The sequence below is a fragment of the Trichomonas vaginalis genome, chromosome III (assembly GCF_026262505.1).
Source record: "Trichomonas vaginalis G3 chromosome III, whole genome shotgun sequence".
Taxonomy (NCBI): Eukaryota; Parabasalia; order Trichomonadida; family Trichomonadidae; genus Trichomonas; species Trichomonas vaginalis.
Window position 1 is genome coordinate 4,195,944 of NC_067205.1, and position 25,137 is coordinate 4,221,080.

At 29.5% G+C, this 25,137-nt stretch overlaps 5 protein-coding genes across 5 annotated transcripts, besides 5 other annotated features; 2 read left to right on the top strand and 3 right to left on the bottom strand.

Moving 5' to 3' along the window:
- Positions 1–24,328: part of a mobile genetic element that runs on past the window's edge.
- On the top strand, positions 728–1,510 carry TVAGG3_0638950 (uncharacterized protein; the record flags this gene model as incomplete). Its single annotated transcript, XM_051241162.1, has 1 exon — positions 728–1,510. One exon carries the CDS (start codon positions 728–730, stop codon positions 1,508–1,510), a length of 783 nt encoding a protein of 260 aa, XP_051087749.1.
- Positions 7,263–8,289: a mobile genetic element.
- TVAGG3_0638970 (uncharacterized protein) lies at positions 12,833–13,102 on the bottom strand (the record flags this gene model as incomplete). Its single annotated transcript, XM_051241163.1, has 1 exon — positions 12,833–13,102. The coding sequence occupies one exon, from the start codon at positions 13,100–13,102 to the stop codon at positions 12,833–12,835; it is 270 nt and encodes an 89-aa protein (XP_051087750.1).
- TVAGG3_0638980 (uncharacterized protein) lies at positions 13,640–14,146 on the top strand (the record flags this gene model as incomplete). The annotated part of the gene is made up of 1 exon (XM_051241164.1): positions 13,640–14,146. One exon carries the CDS (start codon positions 13,640–13,642, stop codon positions 14,144–14,146), a length of 507 nt encoding a protein of 168 aa, XP_051087751.1.
- Positions 20,974–21,627: a mobile genetic element.
- Positions 21,702–21,743: a mobile genetic element.
- Positions 22,396–22,437: a mobile genetic element.
- On the bottom strand, positions 23,387–24,328 carry TVAGG3_0639020 (organellar and viral DNA polymerase type B; the record flags this gene model as incomplete). Its single annotated transcript, XM_001307199.1, has 1 exon — positions 23,387–24,328. One exon carries the CDS (start codon positions 24,326–24,328, stop codon positions 23,387–23,389), a length of 942 nt encoding a protein of 313 aa, XP_001307200.1.
- Positions 24,329–24,418: 90 nt separating this feature from the next.
- Positions 24,419–24,778, bottom strand: TVAGG3_0639030 (uncharacterized protein; the record flags this gene model as incomplete). The annotated part of the gene is made up of 1 exon (XM_001307198.1): positions 24,419–24,778. One exon carries the CDS (start codon positions 24,776–24,778, stop codon positions 24,419–24,421), a length of 360 nt encoding a protein of 119 aa, XP_001307199.1.
- Positions 24,779–25,137: the final 359 nt, after the last annotated feature.

Below are 25,137 nucleotides of genomic sequence, written 5' to 3' on the forward strand. Positions count from 1 at the left end.
TGATGTAATCGATAATGCAATTAATATTGGTGATACTAATAGAAGATATATCGATGCTAAAATTCCATCACAACCAGGAAGCGCAAAGGATCATAACTGGGTCACATTCAATTTATCTCCGCCAGGTGAAAATATGCTAGACCTTTATAACACATTCCTTACAACTACCTATAAAAGTAAATATATCATTGATAATGCTATTACTGGCTCATCAATTCCAAATACTAATTCTCCAGGTTTCTTTGGCGTTTTTGATGAATCAATTTACACCATTAACGCTTATCAGTTATTAGCAAATGGAAGAGTTATTTATAGTCAGGATAACGCAAGAGAAGAAGCATATATCATTTCTAATTCACAGACTACAGAACAAATAAAGAAAGTTGATGTTTTCTCAAAAACGAGACATAAAGATGTATGGAAACGTTCTGGAACAGTTTGAACAGGTCAAATTATCTCAGGACCTTTAGCTGCAGGAGCTGAAATTAATTTTGACATTAAAATAAAGATTTCATGTCGTAAATTCCTTATTCTAGAAGTTATTAGATTTATTCCTGCTTTTGCAGGCAACATTCAGTTAAAGGTTAAATTTAGTAGCGATGCATTCCAGGTAACAGCACTGCCGGTAGAAGATATTTTAGCTCATAATCCTTCTTTAATCAGTCAGGTAAAAGATAATTATGACCCACCAACTAATAAATTTGTTCCATGGAATGAACCATTCAATATGATAACAGCAGTTTCTAAATCAAATGGTGAAATTACTGTTTCAACAGTTGAACAAAGATTAACGAAGAAATCAGCTGAATTCATTGATTGCTTCATTCATCCTAAAGCATTTTCACTCGATCCAAATATTTACACTGAATTAGTCGATCATTATACATCACAAGCTTTATGTTTTCCAATTAAAGTAATGGACTGGATTCCTATGGACGGTTCGTTCAGTAAAGGTTCACCATCAGCAACGTTCACAGCAGCTTATACACCAATTAACGTTAAAAGCATTTGGGCTTTATTTAGGAAGAATGATAATTATATCGTGAATTTCGAAAATACTCAATTTGAAACCCTTCAATTATCAATGGGCGCTTATGGAAGTATGCCAGCTGAACCCGAAAGCTCTTGTGGTCCTGTGTTCTATGAAATGGTTGCTAATGCATGCAATACAAATAACGATATGATAGGATTTAATGAAGATGTGATGAGGTCGTTAATTGATGATGGAAGCGTTAAACATTTATATGAATCATACGATAACACACATTTCCTCTGTGGATTCCCTACGGAAACTGATTTCACATTTCAACAGGGTCAAACATCAACGGCACCAATTACTTATAAATTAGGTGTTAAAGCTGATGATACAAATATAAGCGAAAAATACACTGTCAAACCTTTATTAGGATTTCTTAGAAATGCTTGTTTCGCTATTCAAGTCAGACCAGCTGGCATTCCTGCTGTTAGAATTGATGATTATAATTTAGCTGCTGATGGAGGTGAAGAGTAAAAAAAATAAATGTAGTTAATTTTTAATTTTCTGATTTTTTTATTTTTATAAAAAGATGGAAAATAGCTGGGAAACATTAGTAGCTGATGAAGATTATGAAATAAACACTGAATATCCGTATCAAATAAGAAGGAAGAAAAACGGAAAGACTGTCAGTGAGTATGAAGAAAAGAATGTATATATAAGATTAACCCTTAACGGTAAAAAATATCTTAAACATAGATTAATAGCTATTCAGTGGATTGATAATCCTGATAGTTTTGGGGAAGTTGACCATTACGATAAAGTTAGAAATAATAATATGATTGATAATCTACATTGGTGTTCAAGTTCTACAAATAATAGAAATAGAAGTAAAGCAAATGGAGTAGAATATAATTTCGTTGATGAAATCAGTGAAAATTCAATTACTGTTTCACATTATGGAAATCATGAATTTGAGGATTTATTTTACGACATCGATGCAGATTTGTTTTATTATTATAACGGTCGTCAGTATAAAGAACTATACATTAATGAAAACATAAATGGTTCATTATATGTTAATGTTTATGATGTTAATGGAAAAAGAACATGCATTACGTATAGTAAATTCAAACGCTTACATAATTTAATATGATAAAAATAAATCTAGTTGATTTTTAATTTTTTGAATTTTTTATTTTTATAAAAAGATGAGCTGGCAAACACTCGAACATGATAGCGAATATGAAATTTTCACTGAATTTCCTTATACTATAAGACGAATATCTAATAAAAGAGTTGTAAGTGAATTTGACGAGGGGGATGGTTATATTTGTGTTAATCTTAACAAACATAAACTATTTAAACATAGAATAGTTGCTGAAACTTTCATTCCTAATCCTGATGGGCTTCGTGAAGTCGATCATATAAATAGAGATAGAGGAGATTATCACATTTCAAATTTACGATGGACTTCGAGAAAAGAAAACATGAGAAATATATCTGGTTCTAATGGTTATTGGTTTGATATTATTGATTCACTTCCTGAAGACGCGGTTGAAATCATTCAATATTCAAAATTTACTCTCGAAAATTACTTTTATGTCCCGAGTGAAGATTCATTTTATTATTTCATGGGAACTCAATATAGAAAATGTAATGTTTTGCGTCAGTACAAACAAGATTATATAAACATTACTGATGTAGAAGGAAGAAGAACAAAATTATCTATTGCAAAATTTAAGAAAGATAATGGTTATGCATAAATGACAAAAATAATGAAGTCATTTATTTTTATCATTCATGACTTCAAAACTTTAATTTCCTTATGAAAGTATTTTTGTTTTGGATTGAAAAGTTAAACTTCTCTTCAAATGAAGGTGTGGATGATTTACATAAATCAAATGCAATTTCCTGACCGTCATGAAGGACTTCATATAGTTTCATAACTGAAAACTCACTATCTTTATCATAAGTTCCAGCAGGTATATGTAAGTTCTTATCTTCATCGTAATAGCATTGAACTGCTTCAGGGAACATTTCATTAGCTGTAATTGATATTACATCACCACGAACTCCTTTACAACGACAGTGAAAAGCTACTTCACCGATGTCATTTATTAATAAATCTACATATGTTTTCTTTCCACAAAATATCGACTTATAAGCAAGCGATTGATGGTCCTTAGTAATTTCAGCAAAGTCGGAATGAAATTGACCAAGATTTTTACCAATCAAAACTCTTCCATAGCGTTTCTCATACTCTTGAGCTAAAAGAGGGATATCGCTGTTATAGAGATGCATTGAATCCGTATCGGAATAAAAGATACTCAACCACATATCCTCAGCAGTGCAAAATACTTCATTCATGATACGTTTCGACATAGATAAGATATTAACACCTAAGGGGCAAAAGTTAAAGTGTCTGCAAATGCTTTTAGTTAGTTTGAAAATAGTTTTATCCGAACCATCTAAACCTTCGAACTTAATAATATGATTATAATTTCTGATGGCATACCTAACAGCATCTTTATCATCAATGATTTTAATTTTCGACTCTATCGGGGACAAAATAGTTTTTCCATAAATACTGTTCAAAATTAATTTAATATTTTCTTGTAGCGGCTTTTCTTCCTTCTTATACTTTAATCTCAATTCAAACAATTTCTTTACTTCGCAACTGATGCCCTGATATTTTATTAAATCTTGTAAAGTGATGTGGTCCACATACATTAAACAGCATGTGTTTGAACTTCTTGGAACAGTGGCTTTGTCCTTGGTGCTTTTCGCCTTTAGCTCCGGGTTTAATTCTGGATCGACTGTTATAAGTGGAAAATGTCTTTTAATCTTGATATCAGTTATTTTTATTAAAACAAAGAATCCGGAAATGAATTTATCACCTTCAGGCTCGCCCTGGTCATCTTCGAATAAATGTTTTAACAAATATTCACGTTTAACATTTCTGGCTTCAAAACTTTCGGAATTCCTTCTAAAGTATAAAGTCTCGCGATAGCGGATGGATATAGTGAGACAGCATCGAAGTCAGCAATGAGTTTCTTTTCGCTCTTTTGTTTCTTATTATCAGCTAACATACATCTTCCACCTTGAATACAGCGTGAAATAAACTCACGGGGTTTATTTGATAGGTCATATAAATTTCCATTAGGGAAGTATACTCTGTTCTCAAATAATTTATTAGCAATTGAACAAATGCTAACGTAATCATAAACGTTTAAATCAAATTCTTTTAATATATCATTTCTGAACTTAACGAAACCTTCTCTTAAATCCTTACGTCCTGTTTACAGTAAAATGAGCTATATTTTTCTAAATCGAAATGGTTTTCATCTATTCTGCAGTTTTCGATTAAATCTATGTTTTTCATGAACGTTTCAACATCCTGGACAAACTTACATGCTTCAGAAATGACACCAGTTCTGTTATCATTAACTAATAAAGAACTTGAATAATATTGATACGGAAATACTTCCTTGGGTCCAGTTTGTAAATGAAACATTTCAGGAAATAGGTTAAGCTTCTTATTTATAACAGTGTATGAATCTTTTATAATGATTGCTTTACCTTTATATATTCCCGTTATCTGCATTGTTCTAGAACCCTTAATAATTGGTGTACCACTGATTTCTGTTAAATGTCTTAAAATGAAATTGATATCATAACTGAGATTATGAAAATATACTAAACTCTTATCTGGAATTCTTTCTAAAAATTCTGTTGCACAATTTTGACCCCAAATGCTTTCGCTAATCTTTCCATCTTCACTGTCATAACAAATGTTAAAGGCTTTATGAACTCCATCAGTGCTACATTCAAAGTCAGCGAAGAAAATGTGTTCAGGAATGAATTTTTGTTTTGATTTATCATTATCTTTACTTTCGGACTTTTTCTTTAACTGAACACAGTAGTTGGGAGTATAATTTAAATCTTTAAACGGTGCAAGTTTTTGTTTATATAAATCTGTTGTATAAGTGAAAAGTTCTCCATAAGATAAAGGTTCAAAGTAATTGCACTCTCTTAATGTTTTCAAAATATCCATAAAGGAGTTGTTCGTGAAGAATCAATTATAAATCTATTTTCTCTTTTCTTATATATTTTCATTTGACGCTCGATATTCCAGCCGCCTAATGATTTGAGAATTTCGTTATAATTTTTGATAAAATATGTTGTCATCGGTAATCTTTCATTTAACATGTAATGGTCTTCAACAAGAAGTATGTCAATAGTTCGAACAGTTTCACATTCTTTTGGTATATATCTCTTTATTTCATTATGTCTAGAGTCATTGAAATAACCAATGGTAACATTAAATGCTATGCCTGTTGCGTTAGAAATTTCCTGAATCTTACTTTGTGGAAAATCCCTAACTCTAATGACTTCACGCATGTGGTCTACCGTCTGCTCATCAACTCCAGCCTGAATGCAAGCATAAACGAAGCAGTTATCTTCTGTCATCAACTTAGCAGTTCTTTTATTAAGTTCATTGAAAATTTGATAGCGTTCAAGATTTATCGGTAATCTGCAAATATATTTCCAAAACTCACCACTTCTCTTTTTATTCGTTCTCTTTTCATCAAGAATTTCATTCCAAAAATCATCTATATCCTGTTTATCTCCTATTTCTTTAAGTCTGTTTAATAATCTTTGCTGACGTGCTGTTAATTTGCTTTCATCTCTTTTTTCTCTCTTCTGTGGCTTACCTTTCTTAATATCACTCATCGTTAATCCTTCATATTCAGTTAAATCATACATTTTAATTTCTTCGAGGTTCTTAATATTTGTCATGAAGAAATCATAATGTTTTTCAATTATTCCAGCTGTGTTTGCTTCAATCTCTGTTATAAAGTTTTCTTGCTTTAACTGATGAAGTAAAGCTCCGATGTTCTCGATATTCAATGTTGAATTAGTAAATTTACCATCGAGTTTATAACAAATCATCCATTTTTGCTGTGAATTTACTTTTATCTTCTGCAGAATCCTAATAAACATTTTTCCGAAACGTTCATGTAGGTAATTTCTGTTTTCTTCATTGAGTTCTTTAATGTTAAAATCTATGATTCTATTTCCTGATTTAACATTTTTGCGTTTATTATTTTCATCCTTCTTTAACCATTTCTCACCATCAAGAGCTTTATCATCTATAGATTTAATTACTTCGTTTGCTTTGCGTAATTGTGCAATTGCTTTTGCATATTTTACAGCTATATTTTTCTTTTCTTCATCGCTTTTCTTCTTTCTCGTTTCACCTACATTAACATTAGTTATATCATGCATTTCCTGCCTAACTTCCTTCTGTACCGCCTTACGCGTCTTTCCTACATCAACATTAGTTATATCATACATTTCTTTTCTTACTTCCTTCGGTACTGCTGTCCTTGTCCTTCCTACATCAACATTCATCATATCATGAATTTCCTGCCTAACTTCCTTCGGTACTGATTGTTTATGATATAAATTAACCTGAATATCATTTAAAGGAAATGTTTTGTTATTAATGTAATCATTAATTTTCTCGTAAGTGATTTCACCTCTGTAATCATTGAGGTATTTAGCTAATGATGATTTGTTAGTCGCATATCTTTTGCTAACTTCAATGTCAGCATTCTTCAATAACTTCTTAATTTCTTCATGGTCTAATCTAGATAGCTTTTTATACATCTTTTATGGAAAAATAAAAAAATATTTTCCCGTAAAAAATAAATTTATTTTTTAAAGTTATTTTTTTAAAATAATTTAATATTTTAATTTTAATAAAATAATGTCTGAGTACAAGTTTTATTCATACAATTCTCGCTACTGCTGTTAAGAATGAATTCATAAATGGAAAAAACGTGAACGCAATATTAAATAAAAAGTTTGTGAAAGAATCTAAATACGGTCAGTTCGTTAAACCATACGCTATCATTATTGACAGAAAACGTACACACACATGATAAAGCAGTATTACTTAAACAAAGAGGAATATTGTAAATATTAAAGATTCTCATTATACGATTATGAAGAACTCCAACGCTGAATTTTTCAGTATCGTTTTAGATTTATCGCAGCAGAAAGAATACAAGAAAGGTGAAGTAATAATGAAATATTATCCTTCATCTCTGAAGATAACGAATAAAGATATAATCAATAAGCTCCTACCAGTAATTGAGGAAGCAACGATTGAATTTGATGAAGAAGGAACGGAAATGATTGAGGAAATAGACCCTGAGGCATTATAAACACTAAAATTATTTTTATAAAAAATTAGTTACAGTCAGTCAGTAAAATTTAAGGGTGCACACGAGAGGATCATGTAAACTTCAGAATTTAGAACCTTATTTTTAGGCATTATCTTGGCTACCTATTTAGGCTCGAAAAGCAAAAATATCAAAAATACAACCTGACTCCATTATGACCCTTTCATGTAGGTAGTTTTTATCCGCTAGTATTTTCCCTTTGAATCTCTTTACAATTCGAAATCAAATTCAAATCTCAGTAGAAGAAAGGAAGAATCGACTTACTACGGTTGTAATACGAATAAATACATATATTTAATTATTTTTATTTACATAATAATTGTTTGAAGCTCATATTCCATCAAATTTTTAAATAAAAACATTAAAATGTTGAAAATGTTCATATATTTTAATAGGGTTTTGGCACTTTATTGAGGAATTACCACATACATAGTCGAACTGAACTTGATATTTTGAAATTTAAATTATTTATCAAAATTAAAATTTAACTTGAAATTTATAATTATTTAGTCATATTTTGCATAATTCTAAGTAGATTTTGTAAAAAATCAAGATAGAAAATTTTAACGTGCTTTATTTTTTCTTTTTTATAATAATATTATTATATAATTAACATATTCATAATGTTTCACCCTTTCAAAAATATAATCCTCCTCCTCTCAAATAAACGTACATACGGGTGGCCTCTTTTTTCAAAAAATTAAAATTTGAAATTTTGGGCTCAAATATTAGAGATTTTTTCAACTTTCAACGATATATGTTGTCTATATCAGACCTCCTTTCTTTTTGATACTTAACATTGTTCCTAAATCTCAGCCGTTAAGGCTGTTCTGAAAATTTTTTTCGAAAAAATTCGAAAAAATTCTTAAAATTCAAAAATCCCTTAATTCCTGAGGATTTTGGAAAAAGTTTTTACATGAACATGTGTATATTAGATGAAGTATATTGATAAGGTAAAAATCAAATTTTATTGCATATTCATCGAGAAAATAAACTAACGAATCCCTCAAAATTGAGAGGTAATCCTCCTCCTCTCAAATAAACGTACATACGGGTGCACCCTTAAACCAAAAAATATTTTTAGTTGAAAGGGTATTTCTAACCCGATATCTACCCTCATTTCTACCCATTAATTTTTCATAACATTTAGTCATTAATTTTTCAAGTTCATGCATATCAGTGTTTAAAAACTCATTGACTTCATCTTCAACGGTATCATTTTGTAATAAGAATATTTTCTTTAGTTTCATGTCAACATCCCGAACAGCACAAAGGATAAAATCATATTCATTTCTTCCGTTAAACATACTTTTTCTTTCTCGTTCATCGTTAAATAAATTATTGAAAATATAAACAGCGGTGTAAAAGTTATGTACTGTATTAAATGTTGAAGCTTCACCTATTTTAGATTTTAGGATTCTTTTAGTAAGTAAATTGTTATCGTTCTTTCTGTTTTCCTTATCGTTCATGTCGAATCTGTCGAACCACATATCCTGTATTTCATCGAATTTACGAACTATAGAATCCGTCATTTCCCTGGTTAATGAGGGGTAATCATTATTAATTTTTTCATATAATTTGTCCATATGATTTTCATCAACATTCGCCATGTTAAACATTTAATTAAAGCAAAAATATATTTTTAGTTGAAAAGGGTAGATATACTCCGATATCTAACCTGATTTCTACCCCGGTCATTTTACAAACGTTTAACGTGATATACGTTATGAATTCGTGAAATTTTAAATATTTTTGTAGCTTCTATTTCTTCAGTTAATATATCAAAAGTTTTAACGATACCGAAAGTTTCTTTATACTTCTTCTTGACATCAGATAAAAGGAAATCATCGGCTGTGGGATAGTTTTTATTCAGAAATTCTAACATGTTCATTTTATCTTCTGCCAGCTTCTCTGCTTCTTTCTTTAGGTCTGCGTAATCGTTTCTCATTCTTTCTATCTCTTTTACTGAATAGTTATATTTCCTAATTGCTGCTTTACATTTCGAACACTGAGGATTCATTTTTGCGTTATATTCTGAAACCTTACCTGCTAAAATAACTAAAGCATCAATGGCTTTCTTTAAATCTGAAGCAGTTGGTTTTATCTGTTCATGCCATACTTTACCTCTTCTGTCTTTATCTCTAATCTCCCACACACATCTAGCAGCTAATGAAACAAAACTATCGTATGTCTTAAACTCCTCAGATTTATAAATATCAGAAATGTTTTTATAAACCATGTCGCAGTCTTTATCCATAATCTTGTGGTTACAATGAAAACCTAAGAATTCAGAATTTACCTTACGAATGAATTTCTTAATTTCTGCTGAATCAGTAACTTTAAATTCAATTTCATCGAATTCAGGAATAGTTAGTTTCTGTTGCTGAACTTCAGGTAATTTAGGTAAATGGTCTATGATATCTTGCATTTCATATAACTCCTCTCCATTTGTTTCATCTTTCGCGCTACAGTCTAAATTACTTGTTAAAAGTTCCTGCTTAATTTTTTGTATTTCTGTTTCGAAAGTAAATGAAGAAGGAATGAAGTTTTTCATTTCTACTAACATTGACGTAGGATTCATGACTAATGAATTTGGTGCCGTTGATATCGAAAGTGCGGATGTTTCGATTTTTGTAATCATATTTATATAAAAATAAAAAAATAAAAATAAAATAAAAACTAACTTTATTTTTTATTTCGTGAAAAATTAAAAATAAAATTTTATTTTCTTTTACTCATAATATTTTTGTGCATAATGACCCCATACCTTTAACTTCTTTTCTGCTGCTTCTATTGCAATCTTAGCGAGTTCATATTCTTTATAATCTCTTATTAAATCAGCTTGTTCCAACTGGTCTAGTTCATATTCTTTCTGCGGTTCAGTAATTTGTCTAACTTCTTCTTCAAATAAAATTTCTGCATTTTCTGTTGTGTCTTCCTCCTTCACCACAATCAAAGACTGTTGAATCTTCAAAAATGTTTTTGTTGTTTGAAGTTGATGATGACATATATGAACATAAAAATACTCCTTCACCCCAACTTGTTTGTATAGATTTTGTGGCACATGTTTGATAGATAACACAACTTCCATATCTATAATAAACTGTTTGAGATGGAGTTTTTGTGCCATTGAATTCAGAAATAGAAATAAGAAGTTTTGTTTGATCATTGATGTTTATACTGACAACAACTTCTTTAATTTCATTGAATAAACATGTTGTAATATAATAATTTCCTTGTTTTGATCGACTAAATATTTCATTTTCGGTGTGTTTTTCAGTGATAACTGAATTTTCATAAAAATGTGTCCAAGTATCAAGACTTGGACCTGAATCGAAGAACTGTCTTAATAAATGTTTCATTTTCATACATTCCATAAAAATATTTGAATGAATTACTCCTAAAATTTCGTTTAGCACACAAAGAATAGTTTTTATTTAATATGGACATAATATTATTTAAGTGTAAAGATTGTTTAATTAAAATTGCCAAGACATTATATTTATCAAGGGATATATAATCCCTTGAAGTTGAAAATCAAAACATTTTATGTCACTTTTTTGGTATTTTTTTATAAAAATTTATGTTGGCATTTTTTTAAAGGAGTACAAGTATCGATGATTTCATTCATATTTTACACTTCAAACTCAATTAGAATACGATTGTAGTCATAATGATAATCTTCTCTGCGCAAGGGTCTCAAACGAATTCTAATAAAAGAGGAGAAGTTTTTAAATGCAAGTACAAAGCAGCATCTTCTAAACACACTTTAACAAACCATGAGAAATATATCGAGTTTAATTAGAAAGAATGAATTTAATTTTAATTTTGCATTGTTTAATAGTTTTTTTTTTAACAATGATGTATATCTTGATAAACTTTATTGCATTGATATTTTCTCAAAAACAATAGCCAATCATTTTTATTATTGTATATTTTGCTGAAAACAGGAAATCACAAACAGATCAAAAAGAACTGCTAAAATTAGAGATAACAAAACCATATATACCTAAAATTAAATTTAATCCTTTGATAGAGATAATGATATTCCAACATTAATTGATGGTAAAATTTCAAAATTTAAACACATTTTCCTACGTAAAGTCTCCCTATCGTTTTTCTCCCTCAATATTGAGGGAACCTCTATCAAAAATTTGAATAAGAGACTTTACAAAAGAAAAGGAGTTTACTCATCATTCATTTATATCTTGAATGTTGATTATTACCATTAAAATAGAATATTTATTATCATAATCAATAGATTAAAGATGATAAAAATATATGAAATACAAAAGAATGCATTAAAGAATAGTAAGGAATAAAATTACAAGAAATTTCAGTTAGTATCTAGTAATTGGGTACCAAGGGTCTACGCCCCTCGGACCCCAAATTACTAGAATTTACAAAAACCGTTTGACATGTAAAATACATTTGACATTTACAAAAAATAAAAATAATAATTTTTTAAAAAATAAACTTAAAAATTAACGTTAAAATTTTTGACACTTCACAAAATAAAAAAAATTAAAAATAAACTTTAAAAAATTAACGTTAAAATTTTTTTATTTATTTTTTTTATCATAGATTTTAACACCCAGAGTAAAAAAATAATTTTTTAAAAATAAATTAACTCAAAATTTTTTTAATTTCTGTATATACTAAATTTTTCATAAATGATAAAATTAATTTTAGGGTATATCTAACCCGATATCTAACCTCATTTCTAACCTTGTGAATTTTCTTATAAAGTTGCGATAGTTGAATTCAGTAACTGAGCCTCAAGGAAGAAAACATCCTTTCCGTCTTCGGGTAACACAACGGAGCATTTATGATCATGTGTAGAATACATATCAATCCAAAACTCTCTATTATTTCCTGATAACTTATAATATTTAATATTTGTTAATGGCGTCGATCTAGTATGACCGATAAATTCATTTTCAACCCCTTTAGCGATATTTGAATATAAAATGACTTGTTTTCTGTCCCATACATTATATGTTATTATTGGTAATAATACTGTTCGTTCTTCTCCGGGTTTATAATTAAATACATTCATGAAGTCTTCATTATACTGAGAAATTTTAAAACCTATCCTAAAATCACTTTGTCTCTTTTCTGCTATTTCATTAAACGGTGAGTATATAACAAATGTGCATGTATGTGAATCATCTATTTGTTCAATAAATTCATAATGAAAGTCTATAATTTGTGGTTGAATTACTTCTTCTTTTAATTTATCAAGATACACATTTAATCCTAAAGCGGTTTTGTTAAATTTCTTTTCGAAAATTTCGTTAAAATCACTCATGCATTCATATAATGTTGTGTCGTCTTTGAAATATTTATATATGTGAATAGTTTGCTTAAATTCTTGGATTTCGTTTATAACAACAACTTCGAGCTCAAATTCAACCTTTCTAAATCCTCGTGTTATATACATACTTGATAAACCAATATATTTTTCGTTTATATTAACAGACCAGTCAATAGGTAATTTAAATGTGATTCTATTTCCATTTATTTTAACATTTTCGTCTTCAGAACTGAAAGCGACTGTTAAAGGTACTTGTCTATACATTTATTACAAACAAAAATATATCATTTATTCTTTCTTCTCAATGGATTCAGCCTTTTCCTTTTCCGCCTTTTCTTTAGCCTCACGTTCTCTTTTTGCTTTCATTCGCGGGTTCTTCTCTCTTCCTGCAGCTAATGCGGCTAACTGCTTTTCACTTAATTTCCTTTTTGGTTTTTCTGGTTTTTCTTCAGCGCTCTGCGCCAAGACCGAAGGTCCTGTTTTTGATGTCTTTAGTTCTTTTAATATCTGCTCACGAATTTCTTTTTTGATGGCTTCAATATCTAATCCCTGACTCATTTGATTACCGATAAAAAATTCAAAATTTAAAAATTTTATTTGAATTAAATATGAGCCTATCAAAATCTGAGAGACAATCGATTATATTAAATGATGCAAGAGGAATTCAGCATCCATTATATTATGTATCAACAAGTAAAGATGGAAAAATTTATGTAAGAAAAAGACGAGTTCCATTAACGAATTCGGAAACTGATAAAATTGATATTAAACCTCCTCCATCTGAAACAAAAGCGGAAGACAGCGAGGCTGTCAGGGCAAAGCCCACGATAAAGGAAACGGAACCTAAACCAGAACCTAAACCCGATGTACTTTCGATAACGAATCAAGAATTAATAGCTAAATTTGTAAATTTCATTGAAAAGCAAACGAATCAAAAAATCCAGACCCACCAGTAAAAGAACAGGAAACCAAAATTAATGAAGAGTTTGTTAAAAACATAAAACATGAAATTCATGAACAAAAGAAACAAATTCCTCAACTAAGAAGAAGAGTTAGAATATTAAACTAAATAAATATTTTTATCTAACATAAAACATGCAAAACGAACAGCTTAACGAATTTACACCAGCTGAACATATCCATCAAATTCGTTCATATTTTGATGTAATCGATAATGCAATTAATATTGGTGATACTAATAGAAGATATATCGATGCTAAAATTCCATCACAACCAGGAAGCGCAAAGGATCATAACTGGGTCACATTCAATTTATCTCCGCCAGGTGAAAATATGCTAGACCTTTATAACACATTCCTTACAACTACCTATAAAAGTAAATATATCATTGATAATGCTATTACTGGCTCATCAATTCCAAATACTAATTCTCCAGGTTTCTTTGGCGTTTTTGATGAATCAATTTACACCATTAACGCTTATCAGTTATTAGCAAATGGAAGAGTTATTTATAGTCAGGATAACGCAAGAGAAGAAGCATATATCATTTCTAATTCACAGACTACAGAACAAATAAAGAAAGTTGATGTTTTCTCAAAAACGAGACATAAAGATGTATGGAAACGTTCTGGAACAGTTTGAACAGGTCAAATTATCTCAGGACCTTTAGCTGCAGGAGCTGAAATTAATTTTGACATTAAAATAAAGATTTCATGTCGTAAATTCCTTATTCTAGAAGTTATTAGATTTATTCCTGCTTTTGCAGGCAACATTCAGTTAAAGGTTAAATTTAGTAGCGATGCATTCCAGGTAACAGCACTGCCGGTAGAAGATATTTTAGCTCATAATCCTTCTTTAATCAGTCAGGTAAAAGATAATTATGACCCACCAACTAATAAATTTGTTCCATGGAATGAACCATTCAATATGATAACAGCAGTTTCTAAATCAAATGGTGAAATTACTGTTTCAACAGTTGAACAAAGATTAACGAAGAAATCAGCTGAATTCATTGATTGCTTCATTCATCCTAAAGCATTTTCACTCGATCCAAATATTTACACTGAATTAGTCGATCATTATACATCACAAGCTTTATGTTTTCCAATTAAAGTAATGGACTGGATTCCTATGGACGGTTCGTTCAGTAAAGGTTCACCATCAGCAACGTTCACAGCAGCTTATACACCAATTAACGTTAAAAGCATTTGGGCTTTATTTAGGAAGAATGATAATTATATCGTGAATTTCGAAAATACTCAATTTGAAACCCTTCAATTATCAATGGGCGCTTATGGAAGTATGCCAGCTGAACCCGAAAGCTCTTATGGTCCTGTGTTCTATGAAATGGTTGCTAATGCATGCAATACAAATAACGATATGATAGGATTTAATGAAGATGTGATGAGGTCGTTAATTGATGATGGAAGCGTTAAACATTTATATGAATCATACGATAACACACATTTCCTCTGTGGATTCCCTACGGAAACTGATTTCACATTTCAACAGGGTCAAACATCAACGGCACCAATTACTTATAAATTAGGTGTTAAAGCTGATGATACAAATATAAGCGAAAAATACACTGTCAAACCTTTATTAGGATTTCTTAGAAATGCTTGTTTCGCTATTCAAGTCAGACCAGCTGGCATTCCTGCTGTTAGAATTGATGATTATAATTTAGCTGCTGATGGAGGTGAAGAGTAAAAAAAATAAATGTAGTTAATTTTTAATTTTCTGATTTTTTTATTTTTATAAAAAGATGGAAAATAGCTGGGAAACATTAGTAGCTGATGAAGATTATGAAATAAACACTGAATATCCGTATCAAATAAGAAGGAAGAAAAACGGAAAGACTGTCAGTGAGTATGAAGAAAAGAATGTATATATAAGATTAACCCTTAACGGTAAAAAATATCTTAAACATAGATTAATAGCTATTCAGTGGATTGATAATCCTGATAGTTTTGGGGAAGTTGACCATTACGATAAAGTTAGAAATAATAATATGATTGATAATCTACATTGGTGTTCAAGTTCTACAAATAATAGAAATAGAAGTAAAGCAAATGGAGTAGAATATAATTTCGTTGATGAAATCAGTGAAAATTCAATTACTGTTTCACATTATGGAAATCATGAATTTGAGGATTTATTTTACGACATCGATGCAGATTTGTTTTATTATTATAACGGTCGTCAGTATAAAGAACTATACATTAATGAAAACATAAATGGTTCATTATATGTTAATGTTTATGATGTTAATGGAAAAAGAACATGCATTACGTATAGTAAATTCAAACGCTTACATAATTTAATATGATAAAAATAAATCTAGTTGATTTTTAATTTTTTGAATTTTTTATTTTTATAAAAAGATGAGCTGGCAAACACTCGAACATGATAGCGAATATGAAATTTTCACTGAATTTCCTTATACTATAAGACGAATATCTAATAAAAGAGTTGTAAGTGAATTTGACGAGGGGGATGGTTATATTTGTGTTAATCTTAACAAACATAAACTATTTAAACATAGAATAGTTGCTGAAACTTTCATTCCTAATCCTGATGGGCTTCGTGAAGTCGATCATATAAATAGAGATAGAGGAGATTATCACATTTCAAATTTACGATGGACTTCGAGAAAAGAAAACATGAGAAATATATCTGGTTCTAATGGTTATTGGTTTGATATTATTGATTCACTTCCTGAAGACGCGGTTGAAATCATTCAATATTCAAAATTTACTCTCGAAAATTACTTTTATGTCCCGAGTGAAGATTCATTTTATTATTTCATGGGAACTCAATATAGAAAATGTAATGTTTTGCGTCAGTACAAACAAGATTATATAAACATTACTGATGTAGAAGGAAGAAGAACAAAATTATCTATTGCAAAATTTAAGAAAGATAATGGTTATGCATAAATGACAAAAATAATGAAGTCATTTATTTTTATCATTCATGACTTCAAAACTTTAATTTCCTTATGAAAGTATTTTTGTTTTGGATTGAAAAGTTAAACTTCTCTTCAAATGAAGGTGTGGATGATTTACATAAATCAAATGCAATTTCCTGACCGTCATGAAGGACTTCATATAGTTTCATAACTGAAAACTCACTATCTTTATCATAAGTTCCAGCAGGTATATGTAAGTTCTTATCTTCATCGTAATAGCATTGAACTGCTTCAGGGAACATTTCATTAGCTGTAATTGATATTACATCACCACGAACTCCTTTACAACGACAGTGAAAAGCTACTTCACCGATGTCATTTATTAATAAATCTACATATGTTTTCTTTCCACAAAATATCGACTTATAAGCAAGCGATTGATGGTCCTTAGTAATTTCAGCAAAGTCGGAATGAAATTGACCAAGATTTTTACCAATCAAAACTCTTCCATAGCGTTTCTCATACTCTTGAGCTAAAAGAGGGATATCGCTGTTATAGAGATGCATTGAATCCGTATCGGAATAAAAGATACTCAACCACATATCCTCAGCAGTGCAAAATACTTCATTCATGATACGTTTCGACATAGATAAGATATTAACACCTAAGGGGCAAAAGTTAAAGTGTCTGCAAATGCTTTTAGTTAGTTTGAAAATAGTTTTATCCGAACCATCTAAACCTTCGAACTTAATAATATGATTATAATTTCTGATGGCATACCTAACAGCATCTTTATCATCAATGATTTTAATTTTCGACTCTATCGGGGACAAAATAGTTTTTCCATAAATACTGTTCAAAATTAATTTAATATTTTCTTGTAGCGGCTTTTCTTCCTTCTTATACTTTAATCTCAATTCAAACAATTTCTTTACTTCGCAACTGATGCCCTGATATTTTATTAAATCTTGTAAAGTGATGTGGTCCACATACATTAAACAGCATGTGTTTGAACTTCTTGGAACAGTGGCTTTGTCCTTGGTGCTTTTCGCCTTTAGCTCCGGGTTTAATTCTGGATCGACTGTTATAAGTGGAAAATGTCTTTTAATCTTGATATCAGTTATTTTTATTAAAACAAAGAATCCGGAAATGAATTTATCACCTTCAGGCTCGCCCTGGTCATCTTCGAATAAATGTTTTAACAAATATTCACGTTTAACATTTCTGGCTTCAAAACTTTCGGAATTCCTTCTAAAGTATAAAGTCTCGCGATAGCGGATGGATATAGTGAGACAGCATCGAAGTCAGCAATGAGTTTCTTTTCGCTCTTTTGTTTCTTATTATCAGCTAACATACATCTTCCACCTTGAATACAGCGTGAAATAAACTCACGGGGTTTATTTGATAGGTCATATAAATTTCCATTAGGGAAGTATACTCTGTTCTCAAATAATTTATTAGCAATTGAACAAATGCTAACGTAATCATAAACGTTTAAATCAAATTCTTTTAATATATCATTTCTGAACTTAACGAAACCTTCTCTTATAATCCTTACGTCCTGTTTACAGTAAAATGAGCTATATTTTTCTAAATCGAAATGGTTTTCATCTATTCTGCAGTTTTCGATTAAATCTATGTTTTTCATGAACGTTTCAACATCCTGGACAAACTTACATGCTTCAGAAATGACACCAGTTCTGTTATCATTAACTAATAAAGAACTTGAATAATATTGATACGGAAATACTTCCTTGGGTCCAGTTTGTAAATGAAACATTTCAGGAAATAGGTTAAGCTTCTTATTTATAACAGTGTATGAATCTTTTATAATGATTGCTTTACCTTTATATATTCCCGTTATCTGCATTGTTCTAGAACCCTTAATAATTGGTGTACCACTGATTTCTGTTAAATGTCTTAAAATGAAATTGATATCATAACTGAGATTATGAAAATATACTAAACTCTTATCTGGAATTCTTTCTAAAAATTCTGTTGCACAATTTTGACCCCAAATGCTTTCGCTAATCTTTCCATCTTCACTGTCATAACAAATGTTAAAGGCTTTATGAACTCCATCAGTGCTACATTCAAAGTCAGCGAAGAAAATGTGTTCAGGAATGAATTTTTGTTTTGATTTATCATTATCTTTACTTTCGGACTTTTTCTTTAACTGAACACAGTAGTTGGGAGTATAATTTAAATCTTTAAACGGTGCAAGTTTTTGTTTATATAAATCTGTTGTATAAGTGAAAAGTTCTCCATAAGATAAAGGTTCAAAGTAATTGCACTCTCTTAATGTTTTCAAAATATCCCATAAAGGAGTTGTTCGTGAAGAATCAATTATAAATCTATTTTCTCTTTTCTTATATATTTTCATTTGACGCTCGATATTCCAGCCGCCTAATGATTTGAGAATTTCGTTATAATTTTTGATAAAATATGTTGTCATCGGTAATCTTTCATTTAACATGTAATGGTCTTCAACAAGAAGTATGTCAATAGTTCGAACAGTTTCACATTCTTTTGGTATATATCTCTTTATTTCATTATGTCTAGAGTCATTGAAATAACCAATGGTAACATTAAATGCTATGCCTGTTGCGTTAGAAATTTCCTGAATCTTACTTTGTGGAAAATCCCTAACTCTAATGACTTCACGCATGTGGTCTACCGTCTGCTCATCAACTCCAGCCTGAATGCAAGCATAAACGAAGCAGTTATCTTCTGTCATCAACTTAGCAGTTCTTTTATTAAGTTCATTGAAAATTTGATAGCGTTCAAGATTTATCGGTAATCTGCAAATATATTTCCAAAACTCACCACTTCTCTTTTTATTCGTTCTCTTTTCATCAAGAATTTCATTCCAAAAATCATCTATATCCTGTTTATCTCCTATTTCTTTAAGTCTGTTTAATAATCTTTGCTGACGTGCTGTTAATTTGCTTTCATCTCTTTTTTCTCTCTTCTGTGGCTTACCTTTCTTAATATCACTCATCGTTAATCCTTCATATTCAGTTAAATCATACATTTTAATTTCTTCGAGGTTCTTAATATTTGTCATGAAGAAATCATAATGTTTTTCAATTATTCCAGCTGTGTTTGCTTCAATCTCTGTTATAAAGTTTTCTTGCTTTAACTGATGAAGTAAAGCTCCGATGTTCTCGATATTCAATGTTGAATTAGTAAATTTACCATCGAGTTTATAACAAATCATCCATTTTTGCTGTGAATTTACTTTTATCTTCTGCAGAATCCTAATAAACATTTTTCCGAAACGTTCATGTAGGTAATTTCTGTTTTCTTCATTGAGTTCTTTAATGTTAAAATCTATGATTCTATTTCCTGATTTAACATTTTTGCGTTTATTATTTTCATCCTTCTTTAACCATTTCTCACCATCAAGAGCTTTATCATCTATAGATTTAATTACTTCGTTTGCTTTGCGTAATTGTGCAATTGCTTTTGCATATTTTACAGCTATATTTTTCTTTTCTTCATCGCTTTTCTTCTTTCTCGTTTCACCTACATTAACATTAGTTATATCATGCATTTCCTGCCTAACTTCCTTCTGTACCGCCTTACGCGTCTTTCCTACATCAACATTAGTTATATCATACATTTCTTTTCTTACTTCCTTCGGTACTGCTGTCCTTGTCCTTCCTACATCAACATTCATCATATCATGAATTTCCTGCCTAACTTCCTTCGGTACTGATTGTTTATGATATAAATTAACCTGAATATCATTTAAAGGAAATGTTTTGTTATTAATGTAATCATTAATTTTCTCGTAAGTGATTTCACCTCTGTAATCATTGAGGTATTTAGCTAATGATGATTTGTTAGTCGCATATCTTTTGCTAACTTCAATGTCAGCATTCTTCAATAACTTCTTAATTTCTTCATGGTCTAATCTAGATAGCTTTTTATACATCTTTTATGGAAAATAAAAAAATATTTTCCGTAAAAAATAAAATTTATTTTTTAAAGTTATTTTTTTAAAAATTTATATTTTTAATTTTAATAAAATAATGTCTGAGTACAAGTTTTATTCATACAATGCTCTCGCTACTGCTGTTAAGAATGAATTCATAAATGGAAAAAACGTGAACGCAATATTAAATAAAAAGTTTGTGAAAGAATCTAAATACGGTCAGTTCGTTAAACCATACGCTATCATTATTGACAGAAAACGTTACACACCACATGAAATAGCAGTATTACTTAAACAAAGAGGAATATTTGTAAATATTAAAGATTCTCATTATACGATTATGAAGAACTCCAACGCTGAATTTTTCAGTATCGTTTTAGATTTATCGCAGCAGAAAGAATACAAGAAAGGTGAAGTAATAATGAAATATTATCCTTCATCTCTGAAGACGATAACGAATAAAGATATAATCAATAAGCTCCTATCAGTAATTGAGGAAGCAACGATTGAATTTGATGAAGAAGGAACGGAAATGATTGAGGAAATAGACCCTGAGGCATTATAAACACTAAAATTATTTTTATAAAAAATTAGTTACAGTCAGTCAGTAAAATTTAAGGTGCACACGAGAGGATCATGTAAACTTCAGAATTTAGAACCTTATTTTTAGGCATTATCTTGGCTACCTATTTAGGCTCGAAAAGCAAAAAATATCAAAAAATACAACCTGACTCCATTATGACCCTTTCATGTAGGTAGTTTTTATCCGCTAGTATTTTCCCTTTGAATCTCTTTACAATTCGAAATCAAATTCAAATCTCAGTAGAAGAAGAAAGGAAGCGACTTACTACGGTTGTAATACGAATAAATACATATATTTAATTATTTTTATTTACATAATAATTGTTTGAAGCTCATATTCCATCAAATTTTTAAATAAAAACATTAAAATGTTGAAAATGTTCATATATTTTAATAGGGTTTTGGCACTTTATTGAGGAATTACCACATACATAGTCGAACTGAACTTGATATTTTGAAATTTAAATTATTTATCAAAATTAAAATAATAACTTGAAATTTATAATTATTTAGTCATATTTTGCATAATTCTAAGTAGATTTTGTAAAAAATCAAGATAGAAAAATTTTAACGTGCTTTATTTTTTCTTTTTTATAATAATACATATTATTATATAATTAACATATTCATAATGTTTCACCCTTTCAAAAATATAATCCTCCTCCTCTCAAATAAACGTACATACGGGTGGCCTCTTTTTTCAAAAAATTAAAATTTGAAATTTTGGGCTCAAATATTAGAGATTTTTTCAACTTTCAACGATATTGTTCCATATTAAGTTCTGTCAAAATGTAAGCTATTCAATTCTATCGTCGGGGGAAGTATCACAAATCTATCAATTTTTTTGTAAAAGTATACAAAAACATATGGTGTTCAATTAGTTTATAATAATATAAATATTAAGATTATCCAAAATAAGAAAAACTAGGTTTTGAGAACACTTTTGAGATGATAATCAAAATATTTTGATTGAAAAATAATATATTATTTATCAGATATAGAATGGATTTTTTCAAATTTAAAAATTCTGAAAAATAAACAGTTTTGTAAAGTAAAAAAAATGAACGAAAACTCGAGACCTCGTATTCCAAATGAATGGGTAAGATATATGTATGAAAAACTTGAAAGTGGTGAGTAAGGATGTCAATTTGGAAGAAAAGTGAGAAAATTTTGATTGTGAACTCATCTCTAATATTTTGGCTTCTTAATATATTTGAATCATGATCTTTGAGAAGAGTTCTCAAAAGTATTCACAAAAGCTATTTTTCCTTGAAATTTAAAAATCCTGTTTATCATATATTACCGAATTCAATTCCCTACATATTTCAAAATATTCTATGAACATTTCAATTTTTGAAAAAAAACATATTTTTTCCAAATATATTTATTATCATATTTCTAATAATATTTCCTAAAGCGTCACTTTTTACTTCCTCGACGATTATTTCCCTCTCAAAAAATTCAATAGCTTACATTTTGACAGAACTTAATATGAAACAATATATGTTGTCTATATCAGATCTCCTTTCTTTTTGATACTTAACATTGTTCCTAAATCTCAGCCGTTAAGGCTGTTCTGAAAATATTTTTTTCGAAAAAATTCGAAAAAAATTCTTAAAATTCAAAAATCCCTTAATTCCTGAGGATTTTGGAAAAAGTTTTTACATGAACATGTGTATATTAGATGAAGTATATTGATAAGGTAAAAATCAAATTTTATTGCATATTCATCGAGAAAATAAACTAACGAATCCCTCAAAATTGAGAGGTAATCCTCCTCCTCTCAAATAAACGTACATACGGGTGCACCCTTAAACCAAAAAATATTTTTAGTTGAAAGGGTATTTCTAACCCGATATCTACCCTCATTTCTACCCCATTAATTTTTCATAACATTTAGTCATTAATTTTTCAAGTTCATGCATATCAGTGTTTAAAAACTCATTGACTTCATCTTCAACGGTATCATTTTGTAATAAGAATATTTTCTTTAGTTTCATGTCAACATCCCGAACAGCACAAAGGATAAAATCATATTCATTTCTTCCGTTAAACATACTTTTTCTTTCTCGTTCATCGTTAAATAAATTATTGAAAATATAAACAGTGGTGTAAAAGTTATGTACTGTATTAAATGTTGAAGCTTCACCTATTTTAGATTTTAGGATTCTTTTAGTAAGTAAATTGTTATCGTTCTTTCTGTTTTCCTTATCGTTCATGTCGAATCTGTCGAACCACATATCCTGTATTTCATCGAATTTACGAACTATAGAATCCGTCATTTCCCTGGTTAATGAGGGGTAATCATTATTAATTTTTTCATATAATTTGTCCATATGGTTTTCATCAACATTCGCCATGTTAAACATTTAATTAAAGCAAAAATATATTTTTAGTTGAAAAGGGTAGATATACTCCGATATCTAACCTGATTTCTACCCCGGTCATTTTACAAACGTTTAACGTGATATACGTTATGAATTCGTGAAATTTTAAATATTTTTGTAGCTTCTATTTCTTCAGTTAATATATCAAAAGTTTTAACGATACCGAAAGTTTCTTTATACTTCTTCTTGACATCAGATAAAAGGAAATCATCGGCTGTGGGATAGTTTTTATTCAGAAATTCTAACATGTTCATTTTATCTTCTGCCAGCTTCTCTGCTTCTTTCTTTAGGTCTGCGTAATCGTTTCTCATTCTTTCTATCTCTTTTACTGAATAGTTATATTTCCTAATTGCTGCTTTACATTTCGAACACTGAGGATTCATTTTTGCGTTATATTCTGAAACCTTACCTGCTAAAATAACTAAAGCATCAATGGCTTTCTTTAAATCTGAAGCAGTTGGTTTTATCTGTTCATGCCATACTTTACCTCTTCTGTCTTTATCTCTAATCTCCCACACACATCTAGCAGCTAATGAAACAAAACTATCGTATGTCTTAAACTCCTCAGATTTATAAATATCAGAAATGTTTTTATAAACCATGTCGCAGTCTTTATCCATAATCTTGTGGTTACAATGAAAACCTAAGAATTCAGAATTTACCTTACGAATGAATTTCTTAATTTCTGCTGAATCAGTAACTTTAAATTCAATTTCATCGAATTCAGGAATAGTTAGTTTCTGTTGCTGAACTTCAGGTAATTTAGGTAAATGGTCTATGATATCTTGCATTTCATATAACTCCTCTCCATTTGTTTCATCTTTCGCGCTACAGTCTAAATTACTTGTTAAAAGTTCCTGCTTAATTTTTTGTATTTCTGTTTCGAAAGTAAATGAAGAAGGAATGAAGTTTTTCATTTCTACTAACATTGACGTAGGATTCATGACTAATGAATTTGGTGCCGTTGATATCGAAAGTGCGGATGTTTCGATTTTTGTAATCATATTTATATAAAAATAAAAAAATAAAAATAAAATAAAAACTAACTTTATTTTTTATTTCGTGAAAAATTAAAAATAAAATTTTATTTTCTTTTACTCATAATATTTTTGTGCATAATGACCCCATACCTTTAACTTCTTTTCTGCTGCTTCTATTGCAATCTTAGCGAGTTCATATTCTTTATAATCTCTTATTAAATCAGCTTGTTCCAACTGGTCTAGTTCATATTCTTTCTGCGGTTCAGTAATTTGTCTAACTTCTTCTTCAAATAAAATTTCTGCATTTTCTGTTGTGTCTTCCTCCTTCACCACAATCAAAGACTGTTGAATCTTCAAAAATGTTTTTGTTGTTTGAAGTTGATGATGACATATATGAACATAAAAATACTCCTTCACCCCAACTTGTTTGTATAGATTTTGTGGCACATGTTTGATAGATAACACAACTTCCATATCTATAATAAACTGTTTGAGATGGAGTTTTTGTGCCATTGAATTCAGAAATAGAAATAAGAAGTTTTGTTTGATCATTGATGTTTATACTGACAACAACTTCTTTAATTTCATTGAATAAACATGTTGTAACATAATAATTTCCTTGTTTTGATCGACTAAATATTTCATTTTCGGTGTGTTTTTCAGTGATAACTGAATTTTCATAAAAATGTGTCCAAGTATCAAGACTTGGACCTGAATCGAAGAACTGTCTTAATAAATGTTTCATTTTCATACATTCCATAAAAATATTTGAATGAATTACTCCTAAAATTTCGTTTAGCACACAAAGAATAGTTTTTATTTAATATGGACAT